The sequence below is a fragment of the Bos indicus x Bos taurus genome, chromosome 18, assembly GCF_003369695.1.
Source record: "Bos indicus x Bos taurus breed Angus x Brahman F1 hybrid chromosome 18, Bos_hybrid_MaternalHap_v2.0, whole genome shotgun sequence".
Taxonomy (NCBI): domain Eukaryota; kingdom Metazoa; phylum Chordata; class Mammalia; order Artiodactyla; family Bovidae; genus Bos; species Bos indicus x Bos taurus.
The window spans coordinates 11,827,868-11,851,550 of record NC_040093.1 but is presented as its reverse complement, the minus strand read 5'-3'; the positions used below and the strand labels follow the sequence as shown (position 1 = coordinate 11,851,550).

The window sequence follows — 23,683 nt, the reverse complement described above, 5'->3', positions numbered from 1 at the left end:
TATAAAACTTTGTGACTCCAGACAACACTGGCCTTACTGTATTAGCTTATAGAGTGAGGTTTGCGCCTGTAGAAATACAGGCTTTGGAGGAGGAATCAGAAGGGGTGTGAGAAGGCTGTATTGAACACATCCTAGCCCTGTCCAGGCCATCAGCTCACTACAGCCTTGACTGTGTGGAATGTGGAACATACGCCTTTATAGCTCAATTGCCTTTTGATTGCTTCTGACTAGACTGTTAGTGCTCATGATTCAGCTGGTTGAGTTGAGCTTTTGTTAATACTATGGAAAATGGCATTCAGTAGCTTAAAAAAATTTTTTTTTAAACTCGTTACTGTAAGACTTAACAAACCATGATACATAGATTTGAATCATCATCTTTGAAATGGTCTGCTCTTATGTTTTAAATAAGACATTGGAGGAATATATAAATTCAAGGACTAAGTTATTACAACCCCCTTCCCACTGCCAGCGCCCCCCTCCCCCCGCCCCCCCAAAAAAGGGAGACAACAGCAAGAGAAGTCCCACCATCCTCTTGTATACGATTCTTCACTGGACAAAAGGGACTCAGAAAAGTGTGTATCATCGCTTCATCTGAGTGTAACTCAGGATGGTCCTTAATGAGGAAAACTGACCGGTCGGTGTATTTGGCAGAGCATTTTGGTATAAACAAGCTGTATATAAGTTTACCTACTGATTCCTGTGTTCTTTAGGGGAGTTGGTAGTCAGAGGGATCATCCTGTTGTGGACAACAAAATTAAGCCTTTGATAGGCTCTTTTAATGGTGGGTTTTCTGAGCAGAAAGTCGTAATAACAGTTGGATTGCAGGAGCAAGTGAGTGGTCTTGAGGATTTGGGAAGAAAGCCCCCTGAATGCTGAAAGCGAAGGAGCTGAGCTGAGTCGCATCTATTCACCACCACACCCTCTCTTCTTTCTACCGATTGTAGTAGTCACATAGCCATGTCATAAACGTTTTCATTTAAACATAGCTGGTGCTGTAGATAGTTAAAGTCAGTCTACTGATAGGATTGTAAAATGTTGCTATATTTTTCTATTTGTTTTTTTCAAGTGTGAGTTAAAAATCAGTAACTACTTGTTGTACATCGATTTTAAGACTTTTCCAAAGAAAGTAGCTGTGCTGTGTTCCCAGGGCCACGTGTAACCTGGGGAGTGGGAGGTGAAGTCAGGGAGAGGGGCACTCAGCAGGTTTACATTGGGATGGAGCAATGTGAGCTTTCTATGCACAGGCAACTGAGAAGGGTATAGTGTCACCTAATGTGAGTATAGTTTTGATAATTTGAACTCAGAGACACGGTTTTCTGAGTAGCAGGTGATTTCCTCTTGTAGGTAAGACAGCCGTCATGGAAGAGTAGGCAGGACCTGTTTTCCTTCTGAAGTCCGAAGGCTGCAGCGCTGGTTAGAGACGACTCATTGGCTCTCATGAAAGTTACTGGCCAAAGGCTTTCAAGGAATGGTGGTTGATAAGGAGGAACTAGGTACTCTTCTGGTGTGTTATCTAAGGGGAACTCACGAAGCTAGCATTTTATAGAAAATGCCGTTTATTAAATTCCTCACATGACCGCAGTGTTTTCTTAGTTATTTTTGAACTCCCCACAGGACATGTTACTTTGAGAGTTTGACGTTTATCTTGAAGTAATAGGTGCCATGTGGAACGTCCAGCAGAAGCTCATGAAAATAGAGCTACGGTGAGGGACAAAGGTTGTAGCTGTGATAAGCGGTGCTGACTAGAGGACGCTCCTTTTTGTCCCCTTCCTGATCATCTTGATTCTAGGATTTGATTAACCCGCCCCTGGCAGAGAGCAGAGTGTAGAAACAGCCCTGGGCTGGGGGTGAGGTCCAGGAGGCCTCGCCTGGAGCTGGGCTGACCGAAGCCTCTGCGGCTTCTCTTTTCTTCTATAGTTTCTGCGTCTTACCTGAAGGAGTCAGCTGCCAGCTGTCCGCAGCTCTGCGCAGATCAGTTCATCTAGACGAACTCTTAGTTGTTAATCCCAAGAAGAATCTTAGGAATTTTTTTTGGCCAGTTTTCTTCAGATTTTGCTTCTTATTTATCTGCCCTTTCCCCTTGGCCAGCTTCCTTGACAGTGAGACACAGGGTCATCGGCTTAAGTATGGGAAGGAAATTATGGCCTTGAGCACAGTCAGAAAGAATCTGGCTCTCAGGCACTTCCTGTGAGCCACCACTAAATTACAAAGACTGGGCCCTGACAAGGTTTTTCAAAGGGGCGTCTTACACCACCACTGTGTCAGCAATTCCATCGTGAGCAGTTGTTTTTCATGGTACTTATTACGACCAGGTTTGAAGTGGCCTTTACACGGAAAGCATTTACCCAGTAGGGTGAGTGACGGTAAAATAGCAGAGGGAGATATGGAGGGAGGCGGAGAGTACAAAGATTGCTTTCAGAATTCCCTCTTTCAACCTGCACTGACTGTGCCATTCTTGCTCAGAATCCTGGGGCTTCCTCAGAGGATGAAGTCCAGACTCTCCTTATTGTGACAGGGCCTACCACACAGGTTTGCCCCCCACCTCTCCCACCATCCATGCCTTATGCTCTCCGTTCCAGTTCTTCGGCCAGGACAGTGTGGTGGAGTGGGGAGACAGGCCTGGGCGTAGGGATTTAGGGGTGGGGGAGGTGGCAGACCTGGGCCTGTCAGATGAGGCTGCATCCCTTACTAGCCACGTTATTTCCTTTCTCTGTGTGTCGGTAGTCGTTCCTCTGCCTAAGTTTCCTGAATGAGTTTCACAAAAGGAGCCTTTGGGGACAGGCAAGAGACTCTTTTTGACCCTTGTTCCTTTGGTAGAATCTTGGGAATTAGACCACCAAATGTCTGATCATTAGATTGGTTTTTGAACCATGAAGTTTTTTGAGCTTTAAAAATGTTTTTTGAACTTTTTTTTTTTTTAATAACTATGGAAGTTGAAAATTTTTTTTCTTTTTATGTGGAATCTTAGCATATAAAGTAGATCAAATTGAGCTGCTCTGCTTAAATGCTGGGAGGTCTGATGTTCCACCTGTTCAGCCTTCTCCATGGCCCTGAAGAACTGCCAGTTGCATCTGGGGCCCTCCAGGGCACTGCTCCTCAACCCTTCTTCTCACTGATGCGTGAGGATTAGAGTCACCTGTTTGACAGGACCCCAGGAGAGGCCTAGTATAGATGGGGGAGGATGCATCCTGGTGGTGGAGAGAGGGCCGGGTTCACGTTCCAGCTCTACTTGCTAGCTCTGTGAACCTGTGTTTCTTCATTTCTCCAAACTATATCCTTTTGTAAAAAAAAAACTGTGAAGAAAACTATATAAAGCACGTGCACTTTGAACAGTTATGAAGTGAATGCCCTACCCATGCAACCAACCCAGGTCAGGAAATAGAGGCTCCATTCGTGTCCTTTTTCTCTCACACCTCCTTTCCTAGCCTCAAATAGTGAGGTGAAAAATATTCAAATAAGAAATAATGTTTTTCATAATGCCTGTTTGTTAATAGTGCCTACATGTAACATTTTTTCATTCAAAAAATCATTTTGTGTTATATTAATTCGTAAGTCCATCACCTCTAGAAGATTGGGATAAACACCTCAATTTAGAAGATTTTCAAAAATGATGAATTTAAGCCTAAGGCATGATTTTTGTGCTAATTCCAGGCTCCTTCCCATGTTCTGTCTTGTAACTATTCATTTTCCATTTCTCTCAGACCTCTGCTTTTAACTGTGTTTTGAAACAAGGCAAGTATAGAAGTAACTGAAGCTTCTAGAAAATGGGAAGGAGAAATATAAGTACTGGTTTTGTTAGTGTGAGTCCTAAATAAGTTTTTTTAAGCTGTGAATTCTGATTGTTCTCTACTAAAATTTAGTGGATTTAGAAGTTCTTTTCTGTTTCTGTATGACCATTGTTCTTCAGTACAGAAGATAAATAACAATAATAAAACCAACTGTTCTTATTTAAAAAGTTTATACATGTGCATAACTTATTACTAGCAGTGGTCTGTTTTAGGACTGGCAGTTTATAGAAGCATGCAAATAAGTAGCGAGGAATAATTAGGAATAATGGGCTGAAATCCTCCTGTCATCTTAAACTGCCACCAGGGGTATTGAATAGTGAGGCTTACTGTTGGGCTTGGATAATTCGACCTATTTTCCCCAAATGAAGAAATGCCTGTTTCTCCCTCAGCAAGACACATTTGGCTGGACGGTGCCCCAACTCTTGTATATTCAGATAAGTTTTTATGGAGAATGTTCCTTCAAAAAACTTTTCTTTTTTCCTGCTGAGTTTTTTTTTTTTTTTTTTTAACTGAATAGATCAGAAGCAACTGCTGAGATAAATTTATAGCTTTACTGTTTCAAAATCTAAATGTAAAATTGACCTGAATGCCAGGGGATTCAAAGGTAAGACATGGCTGTGTTTTTGTGTCTTGGTTTGGTAAGAATCTCAGCTCACTCTATTATGGTAGATAGGCTGTCATACCAAGGCAGATTTGAGTGACCTCAGTTTCCATTTGGTCTCGGTGTTACATTTCCTTCGGCATGGAGTATATTTGCAGGTTATTAGAAGTTGTATGTTGTTGGTGGTGGTGGTGTAGGTAACTGGGAGAAACTGTGCTGCATCAGAGAGAAGGGTTTCTCAGCCTTTGGTTTTGTCTTTGTTTATAGTGGCTTTGATCAGAGCCTGATCAGAACTCCAGAATTACCTGAGAAAAAGCTGCTGAGGATAAAGTTTAAGGAAGTGCTTTTGCTGAAAGCAACTCCCTTCATTCATCAGGGGAATTTGATTTCATCCTGTGAATAACTGGGCTTAGAAATTTTGTTTCTTTGGGGACCGGCTTGTAGAGTTCTGCATGAGAACTGTGTCATGGTGGAAAATGGGCTGTTTGCTTTATTCTATGTGGGCCGGCTCTGATGGTAAGATAGCACACCCTGGAACGTGGAGGTATCTTTACCAGGGTTTGTGGGGGGAAATGAGTCAAGAGGAGCATTAAGGCACATTGGTAAAAAATTATATATGTAACATCAGAGAATCTTTCATAGCTGTTCTTTTAAAAAATTAACTTTGGGCCAGATTATTTTCAAAACAGACATCTGAATCATCAGTCCTTGAAAACTGTTTTTGATCCCTTTGTTTTCTGCATTGTGCTCTCTGGAGGGTGCTGTCCGTTGCGTTTGCGGGGGGCATAGTAAGAGCTAAGCGCGTGTGCATACCCAGTTTCCAAGAATAGCCCATCTTTTGTATGAGATTACATGTTTCAAGACCAGACACTTAGTCTTTCCAAAGACGCAGATGACCCATTTCAGAGATTGCCTGTACCCGGAGCCCTGGGTAGGTGGGTTGTGGTGGCCGTGAGGAAACCCCTCACTGACCAGGTGCAGCGCCTGTCGCCAGTGTGGCCCGAGGCCTGTGGAGCACTGTAGGGTGGGAGCACCACTGAGCTGTTCTGGGCTAACGTGTGCTCTCTGCTTCCTTTGTAAATCTGGCTTTCTGCGCCTTCCCCGTCATACTATTTTAATTTGCATTGGCCTGAACGGTAGAAATATAATGCTGAATTCAAATGATGTTTTCTTTCATGTATTGATAAGATGATCAGTTCCTTAGACTGTGTTGATTTGTTGGGTGAGGAGTCGAGGTAACAGTGTTACCAACAATAAATCACACTGGTGGAATAAAAGATTATTTTCACGTGAGAGGCTCACAGGTGAAAATACAGTCTGTCGTTGTCTGAGCCCCGCTGCCCTCTTCTACTTTCCGTGCTTGGAGACCTCTTTGCCAAACGGTATGTCCATTTTGGTCACCGTCATTCATGCCTTTCACGTCTGTAGAACACCTGGGCCGTCTCTCCAAGCCCGGCCAGTCTTTTCTCTACCAGTTCAGATTTTACTTCTGCTCTGACACCATTCCCAGTCTACCCCAGATCTGAATGATCTCTTCTTCTTTTTCTGGAGCCGCAGAAGTGCTCTATGCCATTTATTGTCGGTGGTCTACTTATTTAAGTTTAAAATATTGTGTCTCTAATAAATTATTAGATTCCCACCAGCAAGTGCAGTGCCCTCTTTCTACTTTGTTCCATCACATTTCTTAGATGCAAGTATGTATTTGATTTGGTTGGTAGACAGTTAGGTTCTCAATTCTAAGAACTAGAGACTAGAGTAATAAAAAAAAATGGTGACGGTCTCTGAATATTATGAAGGAAGGAGAGAATTCAGCGCTCTGTAACGGGCCGTCAAGTGGCCTACCTTTCTCTTGCATTCAGCCTTAAAGACCGTGTTGTGCTTATTGAGTTTGATGAAGTCATTTCAAAAGACACTTCTGCAGTAAAGAAAAGGGCATTACTTCAGGTGTTGACAGAAATCACACAGAGGAAGTGAAGATTCACTCTGGTGGTCTGCATTTTGTTGTCAGGTTCATAGGATGATAATTCCTATTTATAGTTAAATACTCTGATACATTATTTGTGCACTTCACTAGCTTTAAGGTTCTGTAAATTTATCTGGATTTCACAGATGAATATTCATTCACTCTTTTAGTTTCTTTTTGTAAAGAAAAACCCAACTAAAACATTAAGAAATTTTACTTTAACATTTAATAATATGAAAATAGAAACACTGGGTTTTTAAAGACTACTTTGTTTCAATTCAGTGGCTCAGTGAACCAGAGAGTAGTGTTTTCTTGTTACTGGAGCTTTTATAGCACATCCTTTCTGGCCTGATTGGAAAGTAAATTCCTCTGAAAAATTCTCCTTGAGGAATTTCTCTTACAGGGAAAATGCTTCCTGGTTAGATCCCCTCTTTTTGTTCTCCGTCTCCCCTCTGTCCATGTATCTCCTTAATACAGACATTTTAACCAGCTGCTGATGGTAATTCATAGCTTTGAAAATCCATTCAGAAATTTAATGTGGTGAGAAGTATGCGGTATTGAGGACATTTAGAAAATGCTCTGCTTTCTGTTAGATTACAGTGTGTATTTCCAATCCTTTCTCCTGTTGGAACTAAGAAGACTTATGGTAACAAGCCACTTTGCTAGTGGCTCACTATGAAATTATTTCCTTATATTATCGTATAACGTATAATTATTATACAGTGTTGTATTATTAGTTTTGGTGGTGTTCAATATATGGTTGTTTGAAACGAAATGCCTCTATTCTTTTCATAAGTAGAGTAGTTTGGGTTGTGAATAGTGGTGGTAGATCTGTGTTTTACAGGGCATTCCAGATTAGAGCAAGAAGCATTTCTTCTTGGGTGGGGGGTAGGGAGTGTGAGGTCGGGGATGGGAGGGTGAAGCGCACGCCGACGGAGCTGTTGACAGTGTGAACTGGAGCAGTCACGGTAATGCTGGATCACTGGCATTTCTGTGTCCTGTGAAATATGTGGTATCTTGGGAATGTTACCACTTCTTGCCCTGGGTGTTTTGTAGAGATGTTAAAAACGAGAACACCTCCTCTTACCTTCCAGTTGAGGTGCTCTTTGGGGAGCTAGTGTCTTGGTTAACCAAATCGCATAAACAGCGCCGGAAGCTTGGTGATGGGCTCTAAGAGTTCTTAGGAGTTGGCATTCTGTTTTAGTTCAGCATATATTCGTGACAAAGAATTGGAAATACTTTGGAGTGTTTTCCTTTCTGAAGTAGTTGACCTATGTGAAGCTAAATGTCAGGTTCTGTGTTTTTATCTTTCCAATACAAGTAGCTCAGTAAAGCTTAAAGATAAAAGGAGTTACTATTTAAAGGAATATTTTTTTCTTCCTCTGCCATTAACTCTTCAGTTTTGAAAGGATTAGTATTGGCAAATTATTACAATGGGTGTTCAGATTGTGCTGTTTGAGTAGCTTAGTTGCCCACAAAGAACACTGGTTCCCAGATTTAAACTCTGAAGACATTGTGAAGTCTTGAGCATACCCTGTCTTCTACTTTCTCTTTCTTTGTGGCCTTCAGATCATTAAATTTAGTGACTCAGCTAATTCTTTTTACCCACCTCTTAGAAAAGTTGAACGTGTTTGTGACCAGGCACTTAAGGTTATTTCCTTTAAACCAAGTGTTGAGACGTTTTTAGATTTATAACAGTCTTTGTTTACCGTGTAATTCAGTCCAATTGAGGAACTAGTAAAACTGTATTATTCAGACATCAAAGACAGACGTGTAAGAAGAGTATACTTGGACCAGGGAAACTATTAGGTTTCTAACAAGTGGAAAGTTACCAGATGTCCAAAAATTAACCACTCCTGTGCCAGCTAATTCTCACTTCTTACAGCTTTTTTAGTTTAGCCAGCGGTATTCTGGGTTTAAAATAACAGTTGCTACATTCTTGAGAGTTGAGAGTGTTTTCTTTAGCATCATTCAGATAACTGAGACTTTGACTTGAATGGGCTAAATAGAAATCCTGCCATTAAAAAATGGTTAAGTGACAGGGCGTTGAATGGACTATAGTTTTTAATTTAGTTCAGGACTGAGCCACTGTCTTTATTTCTTGAGGTTTACAAGCAGGTTGTGGTTTGTTTTCCTGTGATTATTCAGCCCACTTTCCAGAGCGTAAGTGGGATGACTGGCCAGCTGCATGTAGCATTTGCTTGAAGTAGGACCCGTGTCGCCAAGTTGAATTTCAAGACTGGTCAAGTGGGTGACCTTGAGTCCTGCCAGACCCTGAGATGAGGGATTATAGAGAAAGGCTCTGGTAGGGGAGCACTCTTGACTTCTTTAAACTTCCGTCAGCATTCCTACCTGAGGCTCTATTGAACCTGAGTCTCCTCATTATGTGTGCTACTGAGTGATGTGCAAAAAGCAGTTTGATTTTGTACAAATCTTTCCTTTTCAGGTATTTCAGAGATGTATGTAAACATGCGTTAGATATTCATAAGCATCTTATAATTTTACTTATGTAAACAATCACCTAGGGAAGTGGAGGGTGGGGAGCCTGGGTTTTTCTCTTTCCCAAAGATACTATGCTTGTTCCTGCTGAAGTCTGGAGCTTAGCTCTTATAGGAGCAGGCCATTAGATTATCTGGAGGCTGTTGCTTGCAGGCTCTGAGATTTCCCTTTTGAAAATGGTCAGTTTTTACATGCCATCTAGCAACATTTTGTCTCCAATAGAGGGCTTGACTTTCTGGTTTATCAAAGGAAGACATGGATGTTTGGGAAAGGTCTTTGACCTTTCAAAGTTATCATCACAGGGGTGCTGTCCCATTTGTTACCCGCTTGTATCAGTCAGAGTAACATGGGGTGGTCTGACTTCCTGTGGCATTTCTTGTGAGACAGGTTCACAGAAGTATATTAAGGTTCTAGAAATGCTGGGTTCCTACCAAGCATAAATGAGATTCAAAAGAAAATTGCTCTGTTTATTTTAAGATATTCTCTTTGGGAATGTCTCAGGAGCCTGTTTCTTTGGCTACAGGTTCGGCAGTTACAAGGTCATATTTACCTGTGTAAGTAGACTGCGGTGCAGTGTAAACTGTAGCAGCCAGAAGACCATTTATGTAGAGGCGGCCAGAGATTACGCGGTTTCCTTATTTGAGCTGGAAGGTTGCTGAAGACTTCGTAAGACATTATCATAACTTTTCATGACTTCAACTCTTCAGACTTCAGGTCCTTTAAGGTGCCACTTCTCAGCCAAGCTCTGTGGCTCCCTGTAGCCTTTGGGGAGGAATCGGAGCTCTTTGAAAGTGGCTTCATCTGGTCCCTGCTCTTACCTGCTAATGCATCTCACCTGTCTCCCCCCACATGCTCTGTTTCAGTTGATCCTCCCATGGCCTGCGCCCTTTCCTGGGGAGAGAGGAGTCTTTGCACATCTCATCCCCTCTACATCTCATCTGAGGTGGAACTTCCTACAGCAAGACTTTCCTAAATCTAAAAGGCTGAGTTTGGGGACTCTTTAATATGCTCTAAGAGTCATTTATTAATTCATTCCTTTAGTAAATATTTGTGTCAAACGTGGCATCATAGCCTGAAGACACAGAAGTGAGCAGGTGGGGTGACGGGCTCCGTCCTCACAGAGTTTATGTTCTTGTCAGGGAGACAAGCCCCATATTCACACTCCGCCCCCCCCATTTGTTTTTTTAAAAAGCTTTTTACTTGGAAGTAATTACAAACTTTAAAAAATGAAAACAATACAAAGGAATATCCTGTGCATTTTACCCAGGTTCACCTATTGTTAATATTTTACTTCATTTGCATTATTCTTTCTCAATATATAGATGTAATTTTTTTTTGAACCAGTCATGTCCATTATGGTCTTTTCCCTCTTAATACTTAAGTGTGCATTTCCTAAGAAAAGGGCTCTTCTCTCACGTGATAGTTATAAACTTCATAAATTGACACTGATAAAATACTTTTAATCATATCCAGTCATAGTATAGTGTCACCAATTGATCTAATGATGTGCCATGTAGCCTTCCTCCTCCAGCCCCTCCACCCCCACCCCATATAGAATTCAGTCTAGGATCTGATAATCGCACCTACTTATAATGTCTCTGTAGCCTCCTGTTGTCTGGAATATTTCTTTACAAAGCCATTCTTTGTCTAGTATGACACTGAATTTTTTTTTTTTTTTTTTAAAACAGGACTCCCCCCTGACCCCACCACCATCACCTTAATGGAATCTTGCTCATTTTGTGTTTGGCGTTTCCTGTGGTTAGGCTGAGGTGTAAGGCATTCCAGGCCACCACACTGCGCGGGGATGTTGTGTTCTCCAGGGGCATCGCATCTGGAGGCCCCTGGTGTCCTTCTGGCCTCTTTGATGGTGGTCGTTTTTCATCACTCAGAGTGTTGTCCAGTATCTCCAGTGTATAATTAGCATTTGTTTTTCTTCTTCCCTTTGCGTCTATTAAATAGTCTGTCAGGAGAAACCTCACTTCTGTACAAAATCCTGCTCCTAATCAAAATTCCCCCCCTAGATTAGCGTTAAGTGAGAATTGTCTGATGCAGTAGTATGAACCCAGGTTCCTGTTTTTTGCAGTGGATTGTAATTCATTTTTGTACTTAATCATTTTGGTGTCCAGAGTGTCCCATATTTGACCAGTCGGTACCCCTTGAAACCAGTTGCTGCGTCCTCATGAGGTGCCCTGTCATCCTTTCAAGGCATCCTTCCCTTCTGTTACAACACGTTGTTCCAGGCTCATGCTGTGCCACTCCTGCCCTAGCCCCGGAGTCAGCTGTCCCTCCGCGGAGCATGCAGGCCCTTGTTTTACTCCTCAGCACGCTGCTTCCTGAGGCGTCTTCCTCCAGTAGATGATACTGTACCTCTCGAAGGCACACAGATGTCAGTCTTTACTTGCTCTTATGGCTTTACCTAGCTTAAGGCCTGGTATACTTGATGTTTACTGTAATTATTTGTTTGTTGAAGAACGAAATTGGATTTTGCTCGTTTGGTGATTAAAATTGGGTTCAAAATTATGACACTGATTGGTTTTCTTTTTTTCTCTCCCCCCATCTAGGAGGAAATGTTGGCTATTCGGCGATGAGAAGTGGCAAAAACTGACCTCGTACTGGTATACAAACACTATGAGATCTGACACTTTTGCTTCGTGGGCAGCCAGCCCCCACTGATAATGTGGGGAAGCCTTTGGGTCCACGGGAAAACACTAATCTGATCTTGGAAGTGGCAGATTGTGGCAGGATGTGTCGACGATGATGATGGCAAGAAAGCAAGATGTCCGCATTCCCACCTACAACATCAGCGTGGTGGGATTGTCTGGGACGGAGAAGGAAAAGGGCCAGTGCGGCATTGGGAAGTCCTGTTTGTGCAACCGCTTCGTGCGCCCGAGTGCAGATGAGTTTCATTTGGACCATACCTCTGTCCTTAGCACCAGTGACTTTGGTGGGCGAGTGGTCAATAATGACCACTTTCTCTACTGGGGAGAAGTCGGCCGTTCCCTGGAGGATTGTGTGGAATGTAAAATGCACGTTGTGGAGCAGACCGAATTCATTGATGATCAGACTTTTCAGCCTCATCGGAGCACGACCCTGCAGCCGTATATCAAGAGAGCCGCTGCAACCAAGCTTGCATCAGCTGAAAAACTCATGTACTTTTGCACTGACCAGCTGGGGCTGGAGCAGGACTTTGAGCAGAAGCAAATGCCAGATGGAAAGCTGCTGATTGATGGTTTTCTTCTTGGTATTGATGTTAGCAGGGGCATGAATAGGAACTTTGATGACCAGCTCAAGTTCGTCTCTAATCTCTACAATCAGCTCGCAAAAACAAAAAAGCCCATAGTGGTTGTCCTGACAAAGTGTGATGAGGGTGTTGAGCGGTACATTAGAGATGCGCATACTTTTGCCTTAAGCAAAAAGAACCTCCAGGTTGTGGAAACCTCAGCAAGATCCAATGTAAATGTGGACTTAGCTTTCAGCACCTTAGTGCAACTCATTGACAAGAGTCGGGGAAAGACAAAAATCATTCCGTACTTTGAAGCTCTCAAGCAGCAGAGCCAACAGATAGCTACAGCAAAAGACAAATATGAGTGGCTGGTGAGTCGCATCGTGAAAAACCACAACGAGAACTGGTTGAGCGTCAGCCGAAAGATGCAGGCCTCTCCTGAGTACCAGGACTATGTCTACCTGGAAGGGACTCAGAAAGCCAAGAAGCTGTTTCTCCAGCACATCCATCGCCTCAAGCATGAGCACATTGAGCGCAGGAGGAAGCTGTACCTGGCAGCCCTGCCCTTAGCTTTTGAAGCTCTTATCCCCAACCTAGATGAAATAGACCACCTAAGCTGCATAAAAGCCAAAAAGCTGCTGGAAACCAAGCCAGAATTCTTGAAGTGGTTTGTTGTGCTTGAGGAGACGCCGTGGGATGCCACCAGCCACATTGACAACATGGAGAATGAGCGGATTCCCTTTGACTTAATGGACACCGTCCCTGCAGAGCAGCTGTACGAGGCCCACTTAGAGAAGCTACGGAACGAGAGGAAACGAGCTGAGATGAGAAGGGCGTTTAAAGAAAACCTGGAGACTTCTCCTTTCATCACTCCTGGCAAGCCTTGGGAAGAGGCCCGCAGTTTTATTATGAACGAAGATTTCTACCAGTGGCTAGAGGAATCTGTATACATGGATATTTATGGCAAACACCAAAAGCAGATTATAGACAAAGCGAAGGAAGAGTTTCAGGAGCTGCTGCTGGAATATTCAGAGTTGTTTTATGAGCTGGAGCTGGATGCTAAGCCCAGCAAGGAGAAGATGGGTGTCATCCAGGATGTGCTTGGGGAGGAACAGCGGTTTAAAGCGTTGCAGAAGCTCCAAGCGGAGCGGGATGCCCTCATTCTGAAGCACATTCATTTCGTGTACCACCCAACCAAGGAGACGTGTCCTAGCTGCCCCTCCTGCGTGGACGCTAAGATTGAGCACTTGGTGAGTTCTCGATTTATCCGACCGTCTGACCGGAATCAGAAGAATTCACTCTCTGACCCCAACATTGATAGAATCAACTTGGTGATCTTGGGCAAGGACGGCCTTGCCCGAGAGCTGGCCAATGAGATTCGAGCTCTTTGTACAAATGATGACAAGTATGTAATAGACGGGAAAATGTATGAGCTCTCCCTGAGGCCAATAGAAGGGAACGTCAGGCTTCCTGTGAACTCTTTCCAAACACCAACGTTTCAGCCCCATGGTTGTCTCTGCCTTTACAATTCAAAGGAGTCTCTGTCGTATGTGGTAGAAAGTATAGAGAAGAGCAGAGAGTCCACACTTGGCCGGCGAGATAATCATTTAGCCCATCTCCCCCTGACTTTAATTTTGGTTAACAAAAGAGGAGACACCAGTGGAGAGACCCTGCACAGCTTAATACAGCAGGGTCAGCAGATTGCTAGCAAACTTCAGTGTGTCTTTCTTGACCCTGCTTCCGCCGGCATCGGTTACGGGCGCAACATCAACGAGAAGCAGATCAGTCAGGTTTTGAAAGGTCTCCTGGACTCCAAGCGCAACTTAAACCTGGTCAGTTCTACCGCTAGCATCAAAGACCTGGCTGACGTCGACCTGCGGATCGTCATGTGTCTGATGTGTGGGGATCCTTTTAGTGCAGACGACATACTCTTTCCTGTCCTTCAGTCCCAAACCTGTAAATCTTCCCACTGTGGAAGCAACAACTCTGTTTTACTTGAACTCCCAATCGGACTACACAAGAAGCGCATCGAACTGTCTATTCTTTCATACCATTCCTCATTTAGCGTCCGAAAAAGCCGATTGGTCCATGGGTACATTGTTTTTTACTCAGCCAAACGTAAGGCCTCCTTGGCTATGTTACGTGCCTTTCTCTGTGAAGTGCAGGATATTATCCCTGTTCAGCTGGTTGCACTCACTGACGGCGCTATAGATGTCCTGGATAATGACTTAAGTCGGGAGCAGCTGACCGAAGGGGAGGAGATCGCTCAAGAAATTGATGGGAGGTTCACGAGTATCCCCTGTAGCCAACCCCAGCATAAACTGGAGATCTTCCACCCCTTTTTTAAAGATGTGGTGGACAAAAAGAACATCATTGAGGCTACGCATATGTACGACAATGCTGCCGAGGCCTGCAGCACCACCGAAGAGGTGTTTAACTCCCCCCGGGCAGGCTCCCCCCTCTGCAACTCCAACCTGCAGGACTCAGAGGAGGACATCGAGACCCCATCGTACAGCATGTTTCGAGAAGACACACCATTGCCCTCTCTGTCCAAAGACCATTCCAAGCTCTCTATGGAACTGGAGGGAAATGATGGGCTGTCCTTCATCATGAGCAACTTTGAGAGTAAACTGAACAACAAGGTGCCTCCGCCAGTCAGACCAAAGCCTCCTGTGCATTTTGAGATCACCAAGGGGGACCTGTCTTACCTGGACCAGGGCCACAGAGATGCACAGAGGAAGTCCGTCTCGTCGAGCACCTGGCTACCTCCAGACGGGTTCGATCCTTCTGATTATGCTGAACCCATGGACGCTGTGGTCAAGCCAAGGAATGAAGAAGAAAACATATACTCGGTGCCCCACGACAGCACACAGGGCAAGATCATCACCATTCGGAACATCAACAAAGCCCAGTCCAACGGCAGCGGGAACGGTTCCGACAGCGAAATGGACACCAGCTCCTTGGAGCGGGGCCGCAAGGTATCCATGGTGAGCAAGCCAGTGCTGTACAGGACGAGATGCAGCCGGCTGGGGAGGTTTGCTAGTTACCGAACCAGCTTCAGCGTGGGGAGCGATGACGAGCTTGGGCCCATCCGAAAGAAAGAGGAGGATCAGGCATCCCAGGGTTATAAAGGAGACAACGCTGTCATTCCATATGAGACCGATGAAGACCCGAGGAGGAGGAATATTCTTCGCAGTCTAAGAAGAAACACTAAGGTAAGACACGACTTTAGAGCTCTTGGAGTGACTTGTACAGCATCTTGGGGAGAGTTCATTGATGATGACAGAGATTTTCAAGGACAGCTTACCCTGGCTAAAAACCGCTGTGTGTGTGTTTCCTCCTTGACTTGCCTTAAAAAGTAAGCAGTGTTGAAATGATACAAATGAACTTACAAAACAGAAAGAGACAGACTTAGGGAAGGAACTTACGGTTGGAGGATAGAAGGGATATTTAGGGAGTTTGGGATCTACACCTGCACACGGCTGTATTTAACACGGATCACCAATAAGGACTCCGGTGCAGCTTGTGGAACTCCGCTCAAGGTCGTGTGGCAGCCTGGATGGAAGGGGAGTTTGGGGGAGAATGGATGCATGTGTATGTGGCTGAGTTTCTTCCTTGTTCACCTGAAACTGTCACAACGTTGCTAATTGGCTATACCCTAATACAAAATAAAAAGTTGGAAAAAAGTAAACAGCGTCTCAGAAAGCTACTACTGGTAGCTCTCAAGTGGTAAGGACTTTTGGAGGGATAACCTGAGAAGTCTTTGTCCAAAACAGTAGTTAGGTAATTACTGAAATGAGCAGATCACGTAGAACTTGTCAGTATCCGGACAAGCAGCGAGCTGGTGACGACATGCTTGGCCTTTCTTCACTGAAACACCAGAATCCAGCATCATGGTCCTTAGTCTTTGACTGAGAAAGGAACGTTTCATCCATACATCTCTTAAATACTCCTTTTTCCCCTTGATGATCTGTAAAGGTTGCTGCATTTTAGGTAGGGAAAAATTGGATGATTATTTTACTTGAACACGTAAATCATTGAAAGGTCTTCAGTTACATAAATGAAAAATAATCTTGCCTCTGCAGGTTATAAACCTGTCCCATGTTTGTAAAATGGAAGTGCCCTCCAGCTCTTTTAAGTGAGTTGCTACTGCTTGCAGATTTGATTCAGGGACCACAGGTGGGGTGGGAAGGGGGAAAGGCCGACTGTGTGTAGGAATGCCAGGCCTGCTGCCAGACGCAGGGGACACAGCCCAGCGCAGCGGCAGGCGGAGTGCCGTGTAAGGGGCAGTGCGCTCTGTCCTTGTGGACTTAGACCTTGAGATCTAAAAGACGTTTCCCAACTTTATTTCCCCTAGTTAGGGGAAACACCCTTTATTTCTCGGAGGAGGTGTCAGTGAGACACCACGACAGAACGCTTAGACACAGGCCGTCCCCCAGCATTGTGTATGCAGGGGGCCCCAGGGTCCAGGCTGCCAGCTGGTACCTCCTGTCAGATCTGCGGCGACATTAGATTAGAAACAAAGTGCACCCTGACTGTACTGAGCGTGAATCATCTGGAAACCACCCCCCCTCCTTCCCAGTATCGCTCCCTGGTGCCAAAAAGGTTGGGGACCGCTGGTGTACAGGATGGTTTCTCTTCATTGAAAGTTTTTGCTCCTTTCCCTGCTGTGAAATGGCAGAGAACAAAGTCATGTATCTGAAAGTGTTTCAGGGAACTTTGGAAGAAAGGTTGTCCCAAGCTTTCATCATTGCAAGATATACCAAACCAGAGGGCTCTTGAGTCCAGGCTGTTTTGAGAGCTGACAATTCTGATGTAGAATGCTATCTGGAGGCCAGTTCTATGGCTCATATTGGCTGAGAGGGCCCTTGGAGATGGAGGACCTTGTGCCGTGGCCCTCACAGGGAAAGCCTGTTCACACCCTGCCTGTCCCCGGACGGCATACAGCCTGCCCCTCTGCCGCCATGGCCAGAGCGTCCAGAGCTCTGACCTATGGCGTGTCAGAAGGGGCAGGGCAGTATCGCTGTGTGTTCTGTTCCCCTCCCATTCTGAGCTCAAGGTTGATAAACAGCGTGGACAGTCTTCTGTTTGCTCTCCCCATGTTTGGTTTTACTTTTGTCAACCTTCATCTGCCATCAGTATTTTGTTCTCTAAAAGCTAGTGGTGGGCAGGCCAGTGGAAAGCAGTTCTTATGTCAGAAGCCAGAAAGTAGCCTGACTAGCCTGCCAGTGTTTCCCCGGAGCTCTCCTGTTTGATGATCCTGGAATCCAAACATTTTGAACACTGTGACTTTCCTCTCCTCCTCCAAGTGAAGACTGTTGCAGGCACAGCTTATCGAAATGCTGACAGTCTTCTAATTGTGGGGGTGTTTGCACACCTGGGAATTAGGGAGGTGGCATAATACCACACTGTGAATTAGAACTGTTTTTCTGACTTCTAGCTACATTTATAATACTGTTGAAAATAATGCTTGTAAAACGCATCCCCAAACAAGCTGTGCTCTAAAGAGTAGGCTCTGCAGAGAACCGCTGGCTACAGGGACCTCTGAGATAGCCGCCTCCATGCTGGTCACGTGCATCTCCTCACCTAGAATTGCCTCATATGGGTCAGCGTGCAAGGAGTGACCGGCTTCCCGTCCCTCCTGGTTATCTGGGCCCCACCTCTTCAAGTCAAACAGAAACGATTACCTCTGGCCCCAGAGCAATAGCGTGCCAGAAGTCATTTAGGAGTATCCTTTGGAAAGAGTGAGTAAAAGGTGAAAATGTCTTTTCCTGCCTTGGAAAATGGTGCCTTAAAAGGAGCCTCGCTGCTTTGTCATCCTAATGCAGAGAGAAGCGGAGTCTTGATTCTGTTCCTGATGGACACAAACCTTCTATTAAAATCTGCTGTTGTTAAGGAATCAGACTGACACTTGTTCTACTGGAAAAGCAAGATCCCATGGGGCAGAGAGTGCCAAATCCCCCTACACAGGGGCATCTGGTCTCTGACTTTTATTGGCATGACAGAGCAGTACAGTATTTATTTGAAGTGAGGGGAGAGCCAGGTGGTAGTGGGAAACAACACGCTTAGTCCCTCCCACTCGCCAGACACCACTGGGGAAATGGCACAGGTCGCTCTCACCCACGCCGCAGCACCCAGGGGAGGCAGCGAGACGCGCACAGCTTCTGAAAATAGGTGGTCTGCCTCAGAGGGCGAGGGCGCAGGCATCCTGTGCTGGGGCTGGTTAAGGTCATGCAGTGTGCAGTGGTGGGGAGCCGGGCTCTGGGAGCCGGGGGCCTCCATCAGATGCCAGTTCCTCCAGTTCCTCCTCGTCTTTGCTGGGGCTTTGGGGACGAGATTCACCTCCCATGTCCCTTCAGCAAGAGGAGCCAACGCAGTAGCACTTCTCTCATAGGGTGCGAGAAATGGAATGAGACTGTGCATGAAAACACAGTGAACTGCGTGCTGGATGAGCATTCATCGTTATTTAACTTGACCTTGAAGAATGAGTAGAATTGAAGAAGTGCTGTGAGGAAAGGAAAGACTTAACGGTGAAAATGCGCATGTTGAATTCAAGGACAGGAGAACGCTGGTCTGGTCTAGCTGAGAGCTTTAGGGACCCAACACTGTCCCTCCCTTTTCTCTAAGTTTTAACCCTATATGTCACTTAGCTGCTTTCTCAGCCCTTACCTTATCAACAAGCCTAACAACAGCCAAAAAAGCTATGCTCCGAGTACCTGTGTCATGTGGAGAAAGAAAAATTGCTCAGTGCCCTTGGCTGATATTCTGGATTAGCTCTTTACTGTAAAACTGGAGTTGGAGTTCAGGGAATGGCTTTCGTTTCTAATAATGAAGTGCAGACTGTGAAGCTCACTCTCATTCCGGGTCCTTTTCCCAGCTGAACCATTTAGCAACCCACCCTCATAGTGGGAGCCTTCCGCACTCAGCTGAATGAAATTGAAAATCTACGATTGCACTTCAGTGGGGTCCATGAATAGATGCTTTGTCCGTAGAGAGTTGTCGTTGCACATGGTCTCTGTCTCCCAGCACCGTGCGTTTGCAAAGATGAGATCAGGAGCAGCAGGGTCTTATTTTAAAGCCAAAGAACAGGCTGGAGCGCCTTGGTCCACAAAATGTACTGTTTGGGCAGGCTCACATTGCTGAATTCAATGTGCTTGACCACGGATTTAAAGAGAAGACGCTATTGGCTGTTTACCCTTCTATCTGGTGTGCTCTTATTTTGTGTTTTAAAAAAATAGACAAAACAGAATCATAAAGAAAATCTTTGAGTCACTCTAGCTACCACATGACAAGACAACCTATTGAAAAGCAAACCAATTCAATCACGCATTGTTTGGTCTATAAGGCACCAAGTAACCAGTTTGACAGTTTGTGTCCCCCCCGGTGAATTGGCTTATTTCATCGGATTCAGTGAATTGGCTGGTTGTTGTGGCTTTGTGTGGACACAGCTCTCATTTTGTGAGGCCTAGAACGGAGTTAAAGTTTCTAGTGTGAATAAAAACCAGCTGGGGAGTTGGACTGCTCCCTCACCGGGAGGGATGCTGCATTTTGACAGGCTGAATGGTGTGAAACATGAGCTCTTTGTAACCTACCCGGGAAGGACTCCCAGTGTGCGCTCCAGAAGAGGCTGGCCCTATCTGAGCTCTCTAAGGCCAGATGAATACCTTGATCTTAAAAATGGTGTTGGGATGCCGACTGGACCTTGGATTTTCTGATTCCTGAAAGAATTTTTTCTTTGAAAAGAAATGCTCTTGCTCCAAGGGCCTCCCACATGCCGCTAGTGGTAAAAAAAACCCGCCTGCCAATGCATGAGATATAAGCGATGCAGATTTGATTCCTGGGTCAGGAAGATCCCCTGGAGAAGGGCATAGCAACCCACTCCAGTATTCTTGCCTAGAGAATTCCATGGACAGAGGGGCCTGATGGGCTGTAGTCCACAGGGTTGCAAAGAGTTGGACACGACTGAAGCGACTTAGCACTCTTGCACGCTTGCTCCAAAGCACATGTCCATTCACTCTTTCAGGAAAGAAACATTCAGCTCCATGCACGGGCGTTCCCTGAGCGCTTGTATGCCTGGCCTTGCGCTGAGTGTCACACGGGTGGTAGTTGTGCTTGTGTTCATCTAGTTTACCATAACGGAGAAAGACAGATTTTATCCATGTGTTTACATACATTTTGAATGTGGCCAGAGTGACGGTACAGGGTGCTAAGGGATTGTATAGCAAGGAGTTTTACCCTCAACTAGGGTAAGCTATCCAGGAAAGCTCCCTGAGGAAACGATACATAAAGCTGAGACTTTTTTTTGGTAATAATTTATTTTTGGCTGTACTGGGTCTTGCTCGGCGCATGCAGGGCTTTTTCTAGTTGCAGCAGGAGGGGGCTCCTCTTCATTGTGGTGTGTGGGCTTCTCGTGGTGGTGGCTTCTCTTGTTGCAGAGCACGGGCTCCAGGTGCGTGGGCTCAGTAGCTGTGTTGCACAGGCTTGGTGGCTCCCAGGCATGTGGAATCTTCGTGGACCGGGGATCAAACCTGTGTCCCCTGCACTGGCTGACAGATTCTTAACCACTGGACCACCAGGGGAGTCCTAAAACTGAGATTTAAGGGGTAAAGCAGGCAAAAGTCAGTGAACATGGAGGCTTCTTGGGGTAAAGTTTTGAGAAAAAGGTGTGGGACTTGGAGCTGAGAAAATGTGGCACGTGCAGAGAGTGAGGGAGAAGCAGGCAGAAAATCAGAGACACTGGATCCCTGTGATAGGCTCTGCAGACACTTCCCTATACTTGCTGGACACCGCCTGTATGCCAGGCCCAGTGCCAGGCATTCTCACACCATTTTTTTTGTTTGTTTAATTTAATTTTATTTTTTAACTCTACAATATTGTATTGGTTTTGCCATATATCAAAATGAATCTGCCACAGGTATACATGTGTTCCCCATCCTGAACCCTCCTCCCCCATACCATCCCTCTGGGTCATCCCAGTGCACCAGCCCCAAGCATCAAGTATCATGCATCGAACCTGGACTGGCGACTCGTTTCATATATGATATTATACATGTTTCAATGCCATTCTCCCAAATCATCCCACCCTCTCCCTCTCCCACAGAGTCCAAAAGACTGTTCTATACATCAGTGTCTCTTTTGCTGTCTCGTATATACGGTTATTGTTACCATCTTTCTAAATTCCATATATATGCGTTAGTATACTGTATTGGTGTTTTTCTTTCTGGCTTACTTCACTCTGTATAATAGGCTCCAGTTTCATCCACCTCATTAGAACTGATTCAAATGTATTCTTTTTAATGGCTGAGTAATACTCCATTGTGTATATGTACCACAGCTTTCTTATCCATTCATCTGCTGATGGATATCTAGGTTGCTTCCATGTCCTGGCTATTATAAACAGCGCTGTGATGAATATTGGGGTACGTCTTCATCATCTGTTTCTCTTGCCAGTCTTAAGGGAGTGATTTTTTAAAATCCAGGTGTTAGAGATGAGGACACTGAGGCTCATTTGGTGCCCCCAGGTTAGTATGGTTACTAAGTGGAGGAGTTGAGATTTGGGAACCCCAGTCTTCTGACTTCGGTTTTCTGTGGGTTTTTAGAGTCCAGCCTCCGAGAAAGATGGTAATATTCAGTAGCCAGGCACACATTTGGAGCACTCAGTCAGCCCAGTCAACTTGTTCATTTCAGACAAAGGACTCTGGTTATTATCTAGAAACATCTATTTCCCCACACTGCCCCCTAAGAACAGCGTGATGGTTTGTTTCTAGCTTCAGTGTCTGCTTGAATAGAGGACAAAAAAGGCATGGAGACGCTGAAATAGCAACTGGAACTTTGAGAAATTGTTTTGAACTGGTGTCACTCGGTTCTCAGTTTATTTTAAGCCCAAAGAACTGCTGTAGTTTGTTTTTGGTGACAAAAATAGGCTATCTTTAACTATCTGCTTTAGCTTAGCACACCTGTTCTTTAAAAAAAAAATGACAATAGGCAACCTCAATCTATTTTTCAAAGAACAGAAGATTGCTCTGACTTTCACTGAGCCAACTTGTTCTCCTCTACTGCCTGGTGATACTGATTCATTATTGTAGAAATTCAGGTTATTTCAGCTCGAGTCAGGGAATCACCTCTACTTCCATAGAGAAAGGCCTTCTAAATACTTTTTATCCAGTATTTGAGAGGAGGCTAGCAGGTAAAAACTGAGCCCCACAACTCTGAGAAGTCTAGATTGAGTGAGTGGTGAAGTGGGCAGGAATGTTTATGAACATTTCCGGAAACTAGTGGGCCCTCCTCTCTGCTTAGCCTCCTGTTGCATTGGCTGTTCAGCAGGGATTGACCCAGATTCATGCCCATGTGGCGCAAAAAGCTATGGTCTATAAGTTTGTCTGGGGCCTTTGAGGGGATGGCGTGCCTTTCTTTCCTTCCCCTTCTTGCAAGAGGGAGGGCTGGGGCTGCTGGGAGACTTCATGCTGCTCTGTGGTTCATCCCTAAGTGAAGGTGCTCCAAGTTTGAAGGAGACAAGGCTAAGCATTTGGGCTTTCATAATAGGGTTTGCCAGTAAGAACAATTCCATCCTTGGGTTTTCTGTTAAACTTGGGCTTAGATTTTTTTTCAGAGCCAGAAGCGGGAGCAGCAGAGCCAAAAATACATTTGGGGCATGAACGAATAACTTAATTGAAAAAATCCTTTGGAAGCTGTGTTGGAAATATGCAAGAATCATCACCAGTCAGAAAGCTGTAATGTTGGATGTGGAATGCAAGAGAACACTTGGGAAAACCTGGAGTAATGTAATTTACAGCATCTCTAGGTTTTCCTAAGATTTCGCCCACTTCACAGTCAGTTCAGGGTGGGCCATTGTACAGCTTGGCAAACCATATGGGTGATCCTCTCGGGCTTTGCTTATTGTATCACTTTCACTCTCAAGGGGGAGAATTGCTCCATTCAGAGGACACTGTCCCCGTTCCAGACTATGTTCTGTATATGACATTCCTCCTCAAAAATAAAAAACACAGGCTGGATTCTGTTTTTTATTTACTTTCGTAGGTAGGTTACCAAGAATTTAGAAGGCTGTGTTAGGTGTTACAACTCCAGTGACCATATTTTCTGACCTTAAAATCCGGATAAGTAATTTGACATGGATAAGGATATTTATTGGAGAAGAAAATGGCAGCCCACTCCAGTATTCTTGCCTGGAGAATCCCAGGGGTGGGGGAGCCTGTTGGGCTGCCGTCTCTGGGGTCGCACAGAGTCGGACACGATTGAAACGACTTAGCAGCAGCAGCAGCAAGGGTATTTATGGAGACCAGGAGAGAATATTTGAAGTTGACAGTTTCGGATCACTATATAGCTGTTCCTGCACCTCTGCTTGCTCTGGATACATATCTTCTCTGATACCAATTAGATTATAAATTCATCGAGGGTGAGAGAGGACTTTGGTCTTAGTGTTAGCTCTGCTGCTAGTGACGTTGGGTATAATTCATTTAGAAGGAAAGACAGGGGCTTCCCTGGTGGTGCAGTGGATAAGAATCTGCCTGCCAGTGCAGGAGACATGGGCTTGATCCCTCGTCTGGGAAGATTCCACGTGCCGCGGAGGAACTAAACCATGCACCGCAGCT

At 44.9% G+C, this 23,683-nt stretch overlaps 1 protein-coding gene across 1 annotated transcript in view; it reads left to right on the top strand.

Moving 5' to 3' along the window:
- Positions 1-23,683, top strand: part of ARHGAP35 (Rho GTPase activating protein 35) — a 115,644-nt gene that overhangs the window by 27,936 nt on the left and 64,025 nt on the right. Inside the window, exon 2 of the mRNA XM_027515373.1 lies at positions 11,413-15,289. Coding sequence (XP_027371174.1) covers positions 11,606-15,289 — 3,684 coding nt within the window. The 5' untranslated portion in view covers positions 11,413-11,605. The remainder of the gene's footprint in view (positions 1-11,412; positions 15,290-23,683) is intronic.